Here is a 19,861-nt window from a genome sequence, read left to right as displayed (position 1 = left end):
TTTGTTGCCATGCGAGTGCAACAAGTGAATAACGAACAACACTTTTCTGCGTGTAATCAAAAAAATACATTCCGCTCATTAACCACGCAATTATTTTTATTAAAAGGTTTTACCGCCGGTTCATACTCTAAAAGTTTTTCAAACACGATCGATCATCGATGGAAAACGGACTTTGCTTAGGTATGACTTTGTTGCGATGTGTGGGGGGAAGAGAGATTGGGGATAGCAACGGACAATTTCAAACGATACTAACCAACGAACACCTGTGAATATATCACACATAAAAGAATGTTCCTACGGTCATTTGTAAATATATTTCAGACCTCTGTTCAACAATTATTTTGGAAGTCGACGAACTGACATATGAGCGTTGGCGAACCGACATTGGCGACCTCCGACATTCGCGAACCGACTTCATACGTAGCTAACTGCCCCAAATGTTGTCACACCCGATCTAACGCTTGGTGGTGGCGATATCTCGCCGACCGTAAACGATATATCGCTAAGCTGTAAGGATGTATCGCTAAGTATAAATGAGATATCGTTAGACGGCAGTGATACCTTGTCGGATCTAAACGATATATCAGGGAGGCGAAAACGATATATCGCTGAACTGCAAAAAAATATATATTGCTGAGCTCAAACGATTTATCTGTGAGATCAAACGATATATCGCTCAGGAAAACGACGGATCGCTTAGCGAAACGATATATCGCGCAAGGAAAACGATAATTCACTAGGAGCTCAGCGATATATCGCGGGTGTTAAAACAATAGCCTTGCGATATATCGCCGATATATCGTTCCGAATGAAATATCACTAAAACATCGCCGATGTATCACGATAATTGCGATATTCGGCGATTATCGTTTGTATTACCTTTGCCCAATACTATAACTAGTTTAAGCCTAAAAATGTTTCTTATATGAGGTGGATTTGATGACTACAGCCTTGTCAGCCACTTTCTCAGTTTCTCCGTACACTGTGTTATTGCACAACTGGTGTAGTATAAGCCAACTAGATAAAAGTACACAAGACAGACTTCCTTCTTTACTAAAGGTGCCATGCAAAATTAGATGCTATAATTAAAGCGAAATTAGTAACCTCTGTGTAGCATTATTTTGGTAGGTCTCAACAAATAAAAAACAATTCAAACAGTGAACAATTTCGAATCGTAACCTACATTTCCTTCGCTGCAATTGGCTTCAAGTAAAGGAATTAATTCTAATGAGAGTTTAAAGCCATCATTGGTATGGCTGTTGGTAATGCACTGGTTGTTCTAATTTATTCTATCAGTTTTATTGTGTAGGCATTGTAATACTTTTAGATATTCTGACGAAAGTAGATTTAGATTTGATAAATTCATTTGAAAAGGCATAGGAGAATGCTTACTTTTGGCAGCTGGAGTTGAAGTGGCTGTAGAAAAAAATTAAAAAGAAACGTAATAATCAGTTTCAAAGTGTCTTATTTCTAATGTAAGAGTCAACGGCTCCCCATAATGTAATTTGATGAATATGAGGTTTGAAAATACATACCAGATGATGCGTCCTTACAGTAAAGTAGTGTATGATGTGATACGTATAAGAAAGCAACGTAACGCATCTTAGCTATGTTATGTATACGATGTGCTACTTACAGTGTGTTATGCTTTTTGTTCCTAAAAGTAATAACTTCAAAGCTTTGCAATAATTTCAGGAGCGTATATGTGCACGATCCTTCGCAGTAAAGCACTATTTAAGCAATAGTGAAAATCAGACCTGAAAAAAATTCAGGCCTGTACGGGATTCGAACCACTGACCTCTGCGATACTAGTGCAGCGCTCTACCAATTGAGCTAACAAGCCAACTGGGAGCAGGCCATCAAATTAATTCGACATAAACCCGTAGATGATAAATCAAACAACAAATATATATGAAATACATATATATGAACTGCGGTTATGAAACGTATATGTGCACGATCCTTCGCAGTAAAGCACTATTTAAGCAATAGTGAAAATCAGACCTGAAAAAAATTCAGGCCTGTACGGGAGAGCGCTGCACTAGTATCGCAGAGGTCAGTGGTTCGAATCCCGTACAGGCCTGAGTTTTTTTCAGGTCTGATTTTCACTATTGCTTAAATAGTGCTTTACTGCGAAGGATCGTGCACATATACGTTTCATAACCGCAGTTCATATATATGTATTTCATATATATTTGTTGTTTAATTTCAGGAGCATATCGTTGGTATTAGATAGAACCAAGTGTAAGTAATGTAATGATACTTATCTCAAAATTGTAAACCGAGTAAAAGATAGTGGGAAGATTTACTTTGAGCGTTGCTTTTAAAGGCGTGTACTTTTAAATTTGTTACAACTGTAAGCATATGACTATTCTAAGTCACGAAGGAAAAGAATTGTAAGCACGTCTGCTTTTCATTAATTGTTTTATTGTCTATTGAGCCCGACTCCTAAGGAATGGCTTCTGTGTAACCTAAAACGTCTATGTATCGAATAGTACCGTGGAAACCCATAAACTAAGAGCCACTGACCTTAAATGAATTCTTTGAGGCGCCAAAGCTAATTAAAATAACATGTCAACACAAATGACTCCTGTGATGTTTTTCGCGGCAGAACATCCCGTTAAAGTGCCTCGCGCCGGTCTTTTTCGCAGAGGTAAAATGAAGGTCAACTTCAGAGGCCTATGAAGAGGCCTGCCATATATATTTAGTAATAATAATATACATCATCTTAAACACTTATCCTTGTGTTTGAATTCCTCCAACTCTCTATCTTTGCCCGGCATAAGAGGCACGTCCAGCTTTAAAAGAGTTTGGGTTATTTTGTCAAAAATGCAATGCGAACCGCTGAGCAGCTGTTACGACTCATTTGAAGGCCTTAAAAAGATCTGGTTTCAAACTATAACATCAAATCAAAATATACATCATCTTTAACCTTCATCCTTTCTTTGTTGGCCAGCCATAAACGACGCGTCCAGCTTGAAAAGAGTTCTGGCTAAAACTACGAAAAATCCCGTATTTACGCTGGGTGGAAAAAGTTCGTGTGTTAAAAGGTCTCTGTCACTTGAAATTGCGTTTGCATGTCAAGGATCAATTCTCTGTTAACTAACTCGAGTATATGAATATGATTTCTGACTATGAAATTATTCATCCCGCTTTCGGCTTTGAACATAACTATTGCCATTTGTGTCGAGATTCTTAGGCAGATTGCAGTTTCGAATCTTTCTTAGAAACGTCAGTTGCCTCCTGAGAACGAATTTGTCACGGAGGAATAAGGAAAGTCGAGCCAGCCCGTTAAACTTTTTAACTTTCGAAGGAACAGCAACAGACAGCGAATCTCCATTACAATCCACGAATATTTCCCGCTATCTCGCTGCCACTGAAGAAGTTCACTCCAACGCGTCAAGATGCAAATGACTCAACTTTTGTTTTACGACCATGATGCAACGCAATCAGAGGGCGCATACCGCCTGGCCAGGAATATATCAAATGCAAAGCCTCTTGCGTGACAGCCGTTCAACGGATCGCATTTTTTATCATTTTAGCCCGAACTCTTTTCAAGCTGGACGCGCCGCCTATCGCGGGCCAAGAAAAACTTTGAGGAATTAGACTGCAAAGATAAAGTTTTTAGATGATATATATTTTCATTTATAAATATATCATTAAAGACCGTTTTAAAGACCTTTATATGGGTCGTGACAGCTGTTCAGCGGTTCGTATTGCAATTTTGACAAAGTAGCCCAAACTCTTTGAAACCTGGATGCGCCGCTTATGGCGGACCGAGATAAAGAACTGGAGGAATTAAAATACAAGGATAAATCTTAAGGTGGTGTATATCACGATTTGGAATTATATATGGCAGACCTCTTCATAGACCACTGAAGTTGATCTTTCTTTTACCTCTGAGCAAAAGACGGGAGGTACTTTATCTCAACGGGTCACTATTCAGAATTAAACGCAACTACATAACAAGAAATGTATATTTTCCAAGAGATAAAAGGATCATCTGCCAGCACAAGTGGGATTGCGTCGCGTTGAAGCGTGCGAAGTTTCCAAAATTGATTAATTTTCCACTGTTTTACGGAGGGGGGGGGGGGGTACAACAGCTATCTAGGCGTATTTTGAACTTTTCGATTTTTCTGAAAAAAAAAAAACGATAGAGCGTTTTGATATAATTGTTGAAAAAGGTTTAGTGAAAAGGTCCTTTAGAAAAAATAAAATGAGTTACCACGTTTTGCAACTGTCGGCGGATTCTCGATATTTATGGTCAGTGGCTCTGAACTACCTGACAGGGACATGTTATGATGTTCTTAAGGGAGACAAATTTATAAATGGCGTAATACATACGGATAATTTGGCTACTTGAGGTTGGAGCAATACTGTACACCGAACTTGATGAGAAACGGCTACTTGAACTCGGCAAGACACTGGAGCGGCTTCCACTGACACTAGAGCTCCTCCTACTTGAACTTAGTGAAGCAATGGAATTGCTGCCACTTGAACTTAATACGACACTGGAGCTGATGCTACTTGAACTTGGTAAGACACTGAGGCTGTTGATACTTGAAAGCAGTGCTACAAAATAGTTGCTGCTACTTGAACTCAGTGGGACAACGAGGCTGCTGGTACTCAAGCTCAGTGGAACAACGGAGCTGCTGCTACTTGAGCTCAGTCCGACAGTAGAACTGCTGCTACTTAAAGTTAGTGAGACAATGAAACTACTGCTACTTGAATTCAAAACAACAATAGAGCTACTGCTATTTGAACTTACTGCAACAAGAGAGCTGATGGTACTGGAACTTAGTAGGACAGTAAAGCTGCTTCTGCTTGAACTCGGTGAAAGAGTGGTGCTGTTGCTACTTGAACTCAAGATGACAATAGAGTTGCTGCTACTTGACGTTATTGAAATAATGGGGCTGCTGCTACTTGCACTTGGTAAGACACGAGAGCTGCTCCTACCTGAGCTTGGGTGAAAATTGAAGCTGCTGCTACTTGAACTCAGCTTATCAATAGAGCTGCTAATACTTGACGTTAGTGAGACAGTGGACCTGCTGCTACTTGGGTTGAATTCAACAATGGAGGTGCTGGTACTTGACATAAGCGTGACAATAGAGGTGCTGCTACTTGACGTTAGTGTTACAGTGGACCTGATGCTCCTTGAGCTCAATTCAACAATGGAGCTGCTGGTACTTGGAATCAGGACAACAGGAGGGCTGTTGCTATTTGAGCCTAGTGAGACACTAGAACTCGTGCTACTTGAACTTGGTGCAACAATTAAGCTACTGCTACTGGACGTTACTGAGATGGAAGAGCTACCGCTACTCGAACCCAGTGTAACAATGGAGCTGCTGCTATTTGGATTTAGGACAACAGGAGAGCTGCTACTACTTAAAGTGAATGAGACATTAAGGTTGCTGTTACTTGAACTCGGTGCAAATATAGAGCTGCTGACACTTGAACTCAGCGCGACAATAGAGCTTCTGCTACTTGAAATAGGTGAGACGATAGAGCTGCTGCTACTTGAACTCGGTGTAACACGAGAGCTGCTGATACTTGAACTTGGTATGACACTAGAGCTGCTGCTACTTGAACTCGGTGCAACAATAGAGCTGCTAATACTTGAACTCAGTGCGAGAATAGAGCTACTTAATGAGAACCTAAAGCTGCTGCCAATTGAACTGGTTGCAAAAATGGAGCTACGGCTACTTGTAATTGGTAAGACATCAGACCTGCTGCTATTTGAAGTTAGTGAGAGAGCAGACCTGCTGCTGCTTGAGCTTGATGCAACAATGAAACTGCTGCTACTTGAACTCAGTGCAACGGGAGAGCTGCTTCTACTTAAACTTGGTATGACACTAGAGCTGCTGCTACTTGACATTAGTGAGACAGTGTAGCTGCTACTTATACTTAATGCAACAATAAAACTGCTGTTACTTAAAATCGGTACAGCAGACGAACTGCTGCTACTTGAACTTGGTATGACACTGGAGCTGCTGCTGCTTGACATTAGTGAGACAGTGGAGCTGCTGCTACTTGAACTTGGCATGACACTGGAGCTGCTGCTGCTTGATATTAGTGAGACAGTGGAGCTGCTGCTACTTGAACTTGGTATGACACTGGAGCTGCTGCTGCTTGATATTAGTGAGACAGTGGAGCTGCTGCTACTTGAACTCGGTGTAACGATAAAACTGCTGCTGCTTGAACTCAGTGCAATGGGGGAGCTGCTGCTACTTGGACTTGGTATGACATTAGAGCTTTTGCTGCTTGCTGCAATAAAACTACTTAAAGAGAAACTAAGGCTGCTGCCACTTGAACTCGGTGAAATAATGAAGCCGCTGTTACTTACACTCGGTAAAACACTAGAGCTGCTCCCACTTGAGTTTATTGAGACAGCGGAGCTGCTGCTACTTGAACTCGGTGCAGCAATGAAACTGCTGTTACTTGAACTCAGAGCAGCTGTAGAGCTGCTGCTACTTAAATTTGATGCAAAAATGAAACTGCTGCTACTTGAACTCAGTGCAGCAGTAGAGCTGCTGCTACTTGAACTTGGTGAAACAATTGGGCTACTTGATGAGAAACTAAAGCTGCTGCCATTTGAACTCGATGCAACAATAAAGCCACTGCTGCTTGAACTTGGTAAGACACTAGAGCTGCTGCTACTTGAGGTAAGTGAGGCAATAGAGCTGCTGCTACTTGAACTCGGTGAAACAATTGGGCTACTTGATGAGAAACTAAACCTGCTGCCACTTGAACTCGATGCAACAATAAAGCCGCTGCTGTTTGAACTTGGTAAGACACTAGAGCTGCTGCTACTTGAGGTAAGTGAGGCAGTAGAGCTGCTGCTACTTGAACTCTGTGCAACAGTGAAACTGCTGCTACTTGAGCTCTGTGCAACAGTAGAGCTGCTGCTACTTGTACTCGGCACAAAACTAAAACTGCTGTTACTTGAGCGCAGTGCAAGAGTAGAGCTGCTGCTACTTGAACTCGCTATGATACTAGAGTTGCTGCTGCTTGATATTTGTGAGACAGTGGAGCTACTGCTACTTGAACTCAGTGAAAAAATGGAGCTACTTGAGGAGACACTAAAGCTGCTGCCACTTGAACTCGGTACAAGAGTAAAACCGCTGCTACTTGAACTTGGTAAGACACCAGAGCTGCCGCTACTTGGAGATAGTGAGCCAGGAGAGCTACTGCTACTTAAACTTGGTATAACACTAGAGCTGCCGCTACTTGACATGAGTGAGACAGTGTAGCTGTTGCTACTTGAACTCGGTGCAATAATAGAGCTACTGCTACCTGACATTAGTGATAGAGTGGAGCTGCTGTCATGTAAGCTCACTGCAAAAGGAGAGCTGCTGCTTCTTGAACTTGGTAAGACACTAGAGCTGCTGCTACTTGACATTAGTGAGACAGTTGAGCTGGTGCTACCTAAGCTTCGTGCAACATCAAGGCTACTTGACGAGAGGCTAAAGTTGCTACCACTTGAACTCGGTGCAACAATGAAACTACTGCTATTTGAACTGAGTGCAATGGGAGAGCTGCTGCTACTTGAACTTGGTATGCCACTAGAGCTGCTGCTGCTTGATTTTAGTGAGACAGAGGAGCTGCTGCTACTTAAACTCAGTACGACAACAGAGCTAATCGCCGATAAACTAAGGGTGCTGTCACTTGACCTCGTTGCAACAATAAAGCTGCTGTTACTTGAACTTGCTAAGGCAATAGAGCTGCTGCTACTTGAAGTTAGTGAGACAGTAGAGCTCCTGCTACTTGAATTCGGTGCAACAATCAAACTGCTGCCACTTGATCTCAGTCCAACCGAGGAGCTGCTGCTACTTGAACGTGGTATGACACTAGAGCTGCTGCTGCTTGATATTAGTGAGACAGTGGAGCTGCTGCTACTTAAACTCAGTGCGAACATAGAACTACTCAACGATAAACTAAAGCTGATGCCACTTGACCTCGTTGCAACAATAAAGCTGCTGCTACTTGAACTTGCTAAGATAATAGAGCTGCTACTACTTGAAGTTAGTGAGACAATAGAACTGCTGCTGCTTGAGCCCGGTGCATCAATGAAACTGCTAACACTTGATCTCAGTGCAACGGGAGAGCTGCTGCTACTTGAACTTGGTATGCTACTAAGGCTGTTGCTACTTGATATTAGTGAGATAGTAGAGCTGTTGCTGCTTGAACTCAGTGCAACAATGAAACTGCTGCTACTTGAACTCAGTGCAACGGAAGAGCTGCCGCTACTTGAACGTGGTATGACCCTAGAGCTGCTGCTGCCTGATATTAGCGAGAAAGTGGAGCTGCTACTACTTAAACTCAGTGCGACAGTAGAACTACTCAACGATAAACTAAAGGTGCTGCCACTTGACCTCGTTGCAACAATAAAGCTACTGCTACTTGAACTTGCTAAGACAATAGAGCTGCTTCTGCTTGAACTTAGTGAGAAAGTAGAGCTGCTGCTACTTGAACTCGGTGCAACAATGACACTGCTACCACTTGATCTCAGTGCAACGGGAGAGCTGCTGCTACTTGAACTTGGTATGCTACTAAGGCTGTTGCTACTTGATATTAGTGAGATAGTAGAGCTGCTGCTGCTTGAACTCGGTACAACAATGAAACTACTGCTATTTGAACTGAGTGCAATGGCAGAGCTGATGCTACTTGAACTTGGTATGACACTAGAGCTGCTGCTGCTTAATTTTAGTGAGACAGTGGAGCTGCTGCTACTTAACCTCAGTACGACAACAGAGCTACTCGACGATAAACTAAAGGTGCTGTCACTTGACCTCGTTGCAACAGTAAAGCTGCTGTTATTTAAACTTGCTAAGGCAATAGAGCTGCTACTACTTGAAGTTAGTGAGACAGTAGAGCTGCTCTTACTTGAATCCGGTGCAAAAATGAAACTGCTGCCACTTGATCTCAGTCCAACCGAGGAGCTGCTGCTACTTAAACTTGATATGACGCTAAGGCTGCTGCTGCTTGATATTAATAAGATAGTAGAGCTGCTGCTGCTTGAACTCAGTGCATCAATGAAACTGCTGCTACTTGAATTCAGTGCAACGGGAGAGCTGCTGCTACTTGAACGTGGTATGACACTAGAGCTGCTGCTGCTTGAGATTAATGAGACAGTGGAGCTGCTGCGACTTAAACTCTGTACGACACTAGAGCTACTCTGTGATAAACTAAAGGTGCTGCCACTTGACCTCGGTGCAACAACAAAGCCGCTGCTAATTGAACTTTCTAAGACACTAGAGCTGCTACTACTTGAGGTTAGTGAGAAAGTAGAGCTGCTGCTACTTGAACTTAGTGCAACGGGAGAGCTGCTGCTACTTGAACTTGGTATGACACTAGAGCTGCTGCTGCTTGATACTAGTGAGACAGTGGAGCTGGTGTGACTTAAAGTCAGTGCGACAGTAGAGCTACTCAATGATAAACTAGAGGGGCTTTCACTTGAACTCGGAGCAATAATATAGCCGCTGCTAATTAGAATTGGTAAGACACTAGAGCTGCTACCATTTGAAGTTAGTGAGACAGTAGAGCTGTTGCCACTTGAACTTGATGCTGTAATGAAACTGCTATTACTTAAACTCAGTGGAAAAGGAGAGCTGCTGCTACTTGAGGTTAGTATGACACCAGAGCTGCTGCTGCTTGATATTAAAAAGACATTGGAGCTGCTGCTACTTGAAATCAGTGCGATTATAGAGCTACTTGAAGAGAAACTAAGGCTGCTGCCACTTAAACTCGGTGCAGAAATGGAGCCGCTGCTACTTGAACTTGGTAAGACATTAGAGCTGCTACTACTTGAAATCGGGGCAACAATGAAGCTGCTACTGCTCGAACTCAGTGCAACAGTAAATCTGCTGCTAATTGAACTTGGTTTGAGATTAGAGCTGCTGCTGTTTGATATTAGTAGGACAGTGGAGTTCCTGGTACTTGAAAGTAGTGCAAAAATAGAGCTACTTGAAGAAAAACTAAAGCTGCTGGCACTTGACCTCAGTCCAAATATGGAGGCGCTGCTACTTAAACTTTGTAAGACACTAGAGCTGCTGCTACTTGAGGTTGATGAGACAGTAGAGCTGATGCTTCTTGAACTCGGTGCAACAGTGAAACTGCTGCTACGTGAACTCAGTGCAACGGGAGAGCCGCTGCTACCTGTACGTGGTATGATACTAGAGTTGCTGCTGCTTGATATTAGTGAGACAGTGGAGCTGTTGTGACTTAAACTCTGTGCGACAGTAGAGCTACTTAATGATAAACTAAAGGTGCTGCCACTTGACCTCGGTGCAACAATAAAGCCGCTGCTACTTGAACTTTCTAAGACACTAGAGCTGCTACTACTTGAAGTTAGTGAGACAAGAGAGCTGCTGCTACTTGAAGTCGGTGCAACAATGAAACTGCTGCTATTTGAACTCAGTGCAACGGGAGAGCTGCTGGTGGTTGAACTCGGTATGACACTAGAGCTGCTGATACTTGATATTAGTGAGACTTTGGAGCTGCTGCGACTTAAACTCGGTGCGACAGTAGAGCTACTCAATGATAAACTAAAGATGCCGCCACTTGACCTCGGTGCAAGAAAAAACTCGCTGCTACTTGAACTGGCTAAGACGCTAGAGCTGCTACTACTTGAGGTTAGTAAGACAGCAGAGCTGCTGCCACTTGAACTCGGGGCAACAATGAAACTACTGCTACTTGAACTCATTCCAACGGGAGAGCTGCTGCTGCTTGAACTTGTTATGACACTAGAACTGCTGCTGTTTGATATTGGTGAGACAGTGGAGCTGCTGCTACTTGAACTCGGTGCAAAGGTGAAACTGCTGTTTCTTGCACTCAGTGCAACGGGAGGGCTGCTGCTACTTGAACGTGGTATGATACTAGAGCTGCTGCTCCTTGATATTAGTGAGAGAGTGGAGCTGCTGTGACGTAAACTAAGTGCGACAGTATAGCTACTCAATGATAATCTAAAGGTACTGCCACTTGACCTCGTTGCAACAATAAAGCCGATGCTACTTGAACTTTCTAAGACACTAGAGCTGCTATTAATTAAAGTTAGTGAGAACGTAGAGCAGCTGCTACTTGAACTTGGTATGACACTAGAGCTGCTGCTGCTTGATTTTAGTGAGACAGTGGAGCCGCTGTGACTTAAAGTCAGTGCGACAGTAGAGCTAGTCAATGATAAACTAAAGATGCTGCCACTTGACCTCGGTGCAAGAAAAACCCCGCTGCTACTTGAACTTGCTAAGACACTAGAGCTGCTGCTTCTTGAAGGTAGTGAGACAGAAGAACTGCTGCTACTTGATCTCGGTGCAACAAGGAAACTGTTGCCACTTGAATTCGGTGCAACGGGGGAGCTGCTGCTACTTGAACTTGGTAAGACACTAGAGCTACTACTGTTTGATATTGGTAAGAAAGTGGACATGCTGCTAGTTAAAGTCAGTGCGACAGTAGAGCTACTGAAGGATAAACTAAAGGTGCTGCCACTTGACCTCAGTGCAACAATAAAGCCGCTGCTATTTAAGCTTTCTAAGACACAATTTCTGCTACTACTTGAAGTTAGTGAGACAGTAGTGCTGCTGCTACTTGAGGTCCGTGTAATAACAAAACTGCTGCTACTTGAACTCAGTGCAACGGTAGAGCTGCTGCTACTTGAACTTGGTATGATACTAGAGCTGCTGCTGCTTGATATTAGTGAGACAGTGGAGCAGCTGCGACTTAAACTCAGTGCGACAGTTGAGCTACTTAATGATAAACTAAAGATGCTGCCACTTGACCTCGGTGCAAGAAAAAACTCGCTGCTACTTGAACTTGCCAAGACAGTAGAGCTACTTCTAGTTGAGATTAGTAAGACAGCAGAGCTGCTGCCACTTGAACTCGGTGTAACAATGAAACTGCTGCTACTTGAGCTCAGTCCAACGGGAGAGCTGCTGCTACTTGAACTTGTTATGACACTAGAACTGCTGCTGCTTGATATTGGTGAGACAGTGGAGCTGCTGCCACTTGAACTCCGTGCAACAGTGAAACTGCTGCTACTTGAACTCAGTGCAACGGGAGAGCTGCTGCTACTTGAACGTGGTATGATACTAGAGCTGCTACTTCTTGATATTAGTGAGTCAGTGGAGCTGCTTTGACTTAAACTCAGTGCGACAGTAGAGCTACTCAATGATAAGCTAAAGGTGCCGCCAATTGACCTCGGTGCAACAACAAAGCCGCTGCTGCTTGAACTTTCTAAGACACTAGAGCTGGTATTACTTGAAGTTAGTGAGAAAGTAGAGCTGCTGCTACTTGAACTTGGTATGACACTAGAGCTGCTGCTGCTTGATTTTAGTGAGACAGAGAAGCTGCTGTGACTTAAACTCAGTGCGATAGTAGAGGTACTCAATGATAAACTAATGGTGCTGCCACTTGACCTCGGTGCAACAATAAGGCCGCTGCTACTTAAACTTTCTAAGACAGTAGAGCTGCTACTACTTGAAGTTAGTGAGACTGTAGAGCTTCTGCTACCTGAAGTCCGTGCAATAATGTAACTGCTGCTACTTGAGCTGTGTGCAACGGGAGAGCTGCCGCTACTTGAACTTGGTATGATACTAGAACTGCTGCTGCTTGATATTAGTGAGACAGTGGAGCTGCTGCGACTTAAACTCAGTGCGAAAGTAGAGCTACTCAATGATAAACTAAGGATGCTGCCACTTGACCTCGGTACAAGAAAAAACTCGCTGGTACTTGAACTTGCTATGACACTAGAGCTGCTACTACTTGAGGTTAGTAAGACAGCAAAGCTGCTGCCACTTGAACTCGATGCAACAATGAAACTGCTGCTACTTGAACTCAGTCCAACGGGAGTGCTGCTGCTACTTGAACTTGTTATGACACTAGAACTGCTGCTGCTTGATATTGGGGAGACAGTGGAGCTGCTGCCACTTAAACTCGGTGCAAGAATGAAGCTGCTGCTACTTGAGCCCAGTACAACGGGAGAGCTGCTGCTACTTGAACTTGGTATAACACTAGAGGTGCGGCTGCTTGATATTAGTGAGACAGTAAAGCTGCTGCTGATTAAACTCAGTGCGACGGTAGATCTGGTGAATGATAAACTAAAAGTGCTGTCACTTGACCTTTGTGCAGTAATAAAGCCACTGCTACTTGCACTTGCTAAGACACCAGAGCTGCTAGTAATTGAACTCGGTTCAACAATGAAACTGCTGCTACTTGAACTCTGTGGAACTGGAGAGCTGCTGCTGCTTGAACTTGGTATGACACTATAGCTGGTGCTGCTTGATATCAGTGAGACAGTGGAGCTGCTGTGACTTAAAATCAGTGCGACAGTGGAGCTACTCAATGATAAACTAAAAGTGCTGCCATTTGAACTCGGAGCAATAATAAAGACGCTGCTACTCGAAATTGCTAAGACACTAGAGCTGCTAATACTTGAAGTTAGTGAGACAGTAGAGCTGTTGCCACTTGAACTCGGTGGAATAATGAAACTGCTATTACTTAAACTCAGTGCAACAGGAGAGCTACTGCTACTTGAGGTTAGTATGACACTAGAGTTGCTGATGCTTGATATTAGTGAGACAGTGGAGCTGTTGTTTCTTGAACTCAGTGCGATTATAGAGCTACTTGGTGAGAAACAAAGATTGCTGCCACTTGAACTCGGAGCAGAAATGGAGCCACTGCCATTTGAACTTGGCAAGAGAGTAGAGCTGCTGTTACTTGAACTCGGGGCAACAATGAAGCTGCTGCTACTTGAACTCAGTGCAACAGTAGAACTGCCACTAATTGAACTTGGTATAACATTAAAGCTTCTGCTGTTTGATATTAGTAGGAGAGTGGAGCTCCTGCTACTTAAAACTGATAAGAAATTGGATCTGCTGTCGCTTGAGCTCGTTGCAACAAGTGAGCTGCTCCTACTTGAAGAGAGTGTGCCTATAGAGCTGCTGCTATTTGACGTTAATGAGATAGTGGAGCTGCTGCTACTTGAAATCGGTGCAACAATGAAGGTGCTGCTTCTTGAAATCACTGCAATAGGAGAGCTGCTGTTACTTGAACTTTGTAAGGCACTAAAGCTGCTGCTAGTTGAAGTCGATGCAACAATGGAGCTGCTGCCACTTGAACTCAGTGGGAAAATAGAGCTACTGCTACTTAAAGTTATTGAGACAGTAGAGCTGCTGACACTTGATTTCAGTGCAACAGGAGAGCTGCCGTTACTTGAACCTGGTAACACATTAGAGCTGCTGCTACCTGAGTTAAGTACAATAATGGAGCCGCTACTATTTGAACTCACCATGACAATGGCGCTGCTGCTACTTAACGTTAGTGAGACAGTTGACCTGCTGCTACTTGAGCTCAATTTAACAATGGATTTGCTGATACTTGGAATCAAAACAATATGAGGGCTGCTTCTATCTGAACTTAATGAAACATTAGAGCTGTTGCTAATTAAACTTGTTGCGACTATAGAGCTGCTGCTCCTTGACGTCAGTGAGACAGAGGAACTGCTGCTACTCAAACCCAGTGCAACGATGGAACTGCTGCTACTTGGATTTAGTGCAACAGGAGGGCTGCTGCTATTTAAACTTGATGAATCCCTAAAGCTGCCGCCATTTGAACTTGGTGTAACAATGGAGCTGCTGCCACTTGAACCCAGTGCGACATTAGAGTTTCTGCTACTTGAGGTTAGTGAGAAAGTAGAGCTGCTGCTAATTGAACTCGGTGCACCAATGAAACTGTTGCTACTTGAACTCAGTGCGATAGGAGAGCTGCTGCTACTTAAACTTGGTATGACACTAAAACTTTTAGTATTTGAACTCGGTGCAACAATGAAGCTACCGCTGCCTAAACTTGGTATAAAACTAAAGCTGTTGCTACTTGAACTCGGTGCAACAATAGAGCTGCTGCTGCTTGAATTTAGTGCGACAATAGAGCTACTACTGCTGCTACTTGACGTTAGTGAGACAGTGGAGCTGCTGCTATTTCGGGCTAGTGAAACAGGAGAGCTGCTGCTACTTGAACTTGGTAGGACACTAGAGCTGCTGCTGCTTAAGCTTGGTGGAACAATGGAGCAACTGCTACAGGAAGACAGTGGGGCATTAGAAGTGCTGTTACTAGACGTTAGTGAGGCAGTGAAGCTACTGCTACCAGAGATCAGTTCAACAAAGGAGCTGCTGCTACTTGAGGTTGGTGCAACAATGGAGCTTCTGCTACTTGAACTCAGTACAACAATAGATATGCTGCTACTTGACGTGAATGATATGGCGGAGCTGCTGCTAGTCAGTGTAACAATGGCAATGCTGCTACCTGAGATCAGGGCAACGAGAGGGCTACTGCTACTTGAATTCGATGAGACACTAGAGCTGCCGCTGATTGAACTCGTTGCGACAATGGAGCTGATGCTACTTGAACTCAGTGCAATAGGAGAACTGGTGCTACTTGAGCTCAGTAAGACACTAGAGCTGCTGCTACTTGAACTCAGTGCAACAATGGAGTTGCTGTTACTTGAAATCAGAACAACAGGAATGCTGTTGCTAGTAGACGCTGGTGAGACACTGTAGGTGCTGGTAATTTCACTCAGTGTGACAAAGGAATGGCTGCTGTTTGAACTCAGTGCGATATTTGAGCTGCTGCCACTTGAATCCGGTGCGAAAATGGAGCTGCTGCTACTTGAACGGAGTGCAATAACAGAGCTGCTGCTAGTCGAGCTCAGTGTAAGAATGGAGTTGCTGCCACTTGAACTTGTTAAGAAAATAAAGCTACTGCTACTTGAACTCTGTAAGACAATTAAACTGTCGTTACTTAGACTCGGTGTAACAATGGAGCTGCTGCTTCTTGAACTTAACGCAACAGGAGAACTGCTGCTAGCTGTAGTTGGTGAGACAGTAGAGCTGCTGCTACTTGAACTCAGTGCGACAACAGAGCTGCTTCTACTCGAACCTAGTGCAACAATGGAACTGCTGCTTCTTGAACCTAGTACAACAGGCGAACTGCCGGTAACTGAACTTGGTGAGACCTTAGAGCTGCTGCTAATTGAACTCAGTGCGAAATTAGAGCTGCTGCTACGTGAGACAGTGGAGCTGCTGCCAATCGAACTCAAGGCAACAGAGGGGCTGCTTCTACTTGAACCTAGTGAGACACTAGAGCTGCTGCTAGTGGAACTCGGTGCGCAAATGGAACTGCTGCTACTTGAACTAAGTGCAACATGAGAGCTGCTGCTACTTGAACTAAGTGCAACAATGGAACTGCTGCTACTTGCACTCAGTGCAACAATAGAGTTGTTGCTACTTGACGCTAGTGAAACAGTGGAGCTGGTGCTACTTGAGCTCAGTGTAACAATGGAGCTGCTGCTACTTGAAATCAGGGTAAGAGGAGTGCTGTTGCTACTTGAACTTGATGAAACACTAGATCTGCTGCTGCTTGAACTCTGTGCGACAATGGCGCTGCTGCTGCTCAAACTTAGTGCAACAATGGAGCTGCTGCTACTCGAATCCAGCACAACAATGGAACTGCTGCTTACTGAAATCGTTGAGACAATCAACCTACTGCTACTTGATCTCTGTAAGACAATAGCAATGAAGCTACTGCTACTTGAAATGAACGTGATACTGGAGCTGCTGCTACCTGGACTTTGTGAGACAGTAGAGCTGCTGCTACTTGAGGTCAGTGAGACATTGGCACTACCACTTTCTGAAATCTGATGGACAGTGGATCTGCTTCCACTTGAACTCTGTAAGACAATGGTGATGCGCCTACTTGTAATTGGTAAGACACTAAAGCTGGTACTACTTGAACCTAGTGTGACAATGGAGCTGGTGCTATTTGAACTCTGTGAGACAATGGCATTGGTTCTGTTACTCGAAATGAGTGGGACACTAAAGCCGATGCTACTTAAACCTTTTGTGACAATGGAACTGCTGCTTCTAGATTTCAGAGCAATAATGGAGCTGCTACTGTATGAACTTGGTGAGACAGTGGAGCTGCTGCTACTTGAACTAAGTTTGACGTTGGAGCTGCTGCTACTCAGTACGTTAATGGAGGTGCTGCTGCTGCTGCTTGAACTTTGTGAAAAAGTGGAGCTACTGCTACCTGAACCTGGTGAAACATTGGAACTGCTGCTACCGGAGCTCTGTGAGACAATTGAGCTATTCCCACTTAAACTTAGTGGGAAAGTTGAACTGTTGCTTCTTGTAGTCCGTGAGATAATAAAGGTGCTGCTTGGTGAAGTTAATGATAAACTGGAGCTACTGCTGTTCAAACTTGGTGTGACACTAGAGCTGCTGCTACTTGAACTCAGTGAGACGCTGACATGTAAACTCTGTGAAACACTGAAGCTTATGCTACTTGAACTTGGTGAAACGATGGACTTGCTTTTTATTGCACTCTCGGAGAAACTGGAGCTGCGGCTATTTGAACTCAGTGAGACAATGGAAAATGCTGTCAAGCGGATGACAATAAGAAAGAGTTGATAAGGCAATTATTGATGGCATGGAAGATGAGGTTTGGATTCATTTCAATTTTGGGAATAGAAGTTGTTAGCTGTCATGCATTTGAGTCTATTTACCCTTTAACAATGTCAGAAGGTACGTATAACCTCCATTTGGAAGATGACAGCCCTTCATTTGAAATTCATATTTAAGTTAATAATCTACTTTCTAAAATCTTTGCTGCACACCCATTATGGAAATTGAACATCCTAGAAGTACGAGAGCCGTTTGTCACACTTTATATGTATGCACGGGCTAGGCCGTTGCCATACCTCTTTGATACCATTAAAGTTAAAAAGTACTTACGTGAATTTCCATCTATCGCCTCAAATGTTGCATTGAACCCTTTGTTTACAGGACCGGTGCGGGATTCAAATTTCACTTGAATGAAATTTCCCTCGGAGTATACAGGGTCGGAAAGCTTTTGACCACAAAGCTGAAAGTCATTTGGATCTCCTTGATGTGAAGCAACGTTTGTAATAAAAACTCGGGCGCTTGATGGCGCCGCTCCAGTACAGTTCTCGGTTTCATTTATTACAAGGGTAAAGTTCAAGAAGATCAGTTTTATGATCTTGCCAATGGGTACCGTGATATTCCAGATACAAGTCTTGTTTGCGGTATAGTTTGTGGGAAAATTGGGGCTGGAAATGTGACCACTAGAAGCATTAATGGATTCTCCAGGAGATGTGCAAGCTGAAAAAGGAAGAATGTATTATTCACTCTTTGATTTCTTGGTGCAGACGAACTTGAAAGAGTTCCAGAAATAAAGAGATTAAAATGTGCCTCATACTGGCACTGTAAATTATTACTATTACCATAGTAGAAAAGAGAAATCCTGTAGACCTAAACATAAAACAAAACTGTAAATTTTTCTAAATGCAGACATCGAAGACGAAAGTTTAATACTTACGATCGTTTTTCACATGAATCGGGGAGGCAGCTGCAACAGACACAAAGAACGGACATATGAAAACGTTACTTAACTTAAGGCCGATAGAAACAGTTTATTCCAAACATTAACAAGGTCGAGGTCATCTGAGCAAAAGAGGAAAACAAGCTCCCATTTAGTATTGTTAGAAGTTGTGAACTGCGATGGTTTCCAGGTGAGACCAAAAGGAATATTAAGCCGAGCTTTGAACTATGAGCTTCTATCGAAAAACATTTCTTTTTCTGTGCTATTAAAACGCTTAAACTGGTCTTAGTCCCATATGGATGCAAGACAAAACAAGGAACTTTTGCTTTCATTCGAATGACTATATTTCTACTCGACTTTGATGAAGACGACACGACACTCTAGACCTAATTCATTTTGTACGCCTCTTAAGAAGTGCAAAAATGGAGCTGCTGCTACCTGAACTCGTGGCAACAGGAGGGCTCCTGCTACTTGAACTTGGTGAGGCACTGGAGCTACTGCTAAGTGAGGGCAGCGCGACAATGGAGCTGCTTCTACTTGAACTCAGTGTAACAATAGAGCTGCTGCTACTTAAGCTGAGCGTGAAAATATAGCTGCTCCTGCTAAACGTTTGTAGGACAGTGGAGCTGCTTCTATTTGAACTCAGTGCGACAATAGAGCTGCTGATATGTGAACTTGGTGGGACTTTAGAGCTGCTGCTACTTGAACTCAGTTGAACAAAGGAAATGCTGTTACTTGAACTCAGTGCGACAATAGAGCTGTCGCCGCTTGACTTTAGTGAGACAGTGGAGCTGCTGCTACTTGAACTCAGCGTGGCACTGGAAAATGCTGTCAAACAGGTGAAAATAGAATAAACAATTGATGACGCAATTATTGATGGCATTGGAAGATAAGGTTTGGATTGATTTCACTTTTGGAAAGTTGCTATGAACTTGAGTTTATTTAGCCTGCAACAATGTCAGAAGGTACGAATAACCTCCATTTGGGCGATGACAGACCCTCAGTTTAATTCATATTAAAACTAATACCTACTTTCTAATAACTTTGCTGCACACTCATTATGGGTATTGAACATCCTAGAAGTATGAAGGCCGTTTGTCACGCATTACACTTATGCAAGGGCTAAGCCGTCGCCATACTTTCTTGATACCATTAAAGTTAAAAGGCACTTATGTGAATCTCCATCTATCGCCTCAAATGTTGCATTGAACCCCTTGTCTACAGGACCGGTGCGGGATTCAAATTGCACTTGAATGAAATTTCCCTCGGAGTATACAGGGTTTGAAAGCTTTTGACTACAAAGCTTAAAGTCGTTTGGATCTCCTTGATGTGAAGCAACGTTTGTAATAAAACCTAGGGCGCTCGATGGCGCCGCTCTAGTACAGTTATCGGTTTTATTTATTACAGTGGTAAAGTTTAAGAAGGTCAGTTTTATGATCTTGCCAATGGGTACTATGATATTCCAGGTACAAGTTTC

At 43.3% G+C, this 19,861-nt stretch overlaps 2 protein-coding genes across 2 annotated transcripts in view; both read right to left on the bottom strand.

The window, feature by feature from the left end:
- The window catches only part of LOC111319142 (uncharacterized), a 131,900-nt gene that overhangs the window by 14,729 nt on the left and 97,310 nt on the right, over positions 1–19,861 (bottom strand). The window lies entirely within an intron of this gene.
- LOC148736072 (uncharacterized) lies at positions 4,265–18,177 on the bottom strand (the record flags this gene model as incomplete). Its single annotated transcript, XM_088755728.1, has 3 exons — positions 4,265–6,470; positions 6,735–17,421; positions 17,778–18,177. Coding segments are annotated over 3 exons (13,293 nt in total), but the record flags the coding sequence as incomplete, so codon positions are not given.

This window comes from Stylophora pistillata, chromosome 3 (assembly GCF_964205215.1).
Source record: "Stylophora pistillata chromosome 3, jaStyPist1.2, whole genome shotgun sequence".
Classification (NCBI taxonomy): Eukaryota; Metazoa; Cnidaria; class Anthozoa; order Scleractinia; family Pocilloporidae; genus Stylophora; species Stylophora pistillata.
This window is presented reverse-complemented; position numbering and strand designations above follow the sequence as displayed.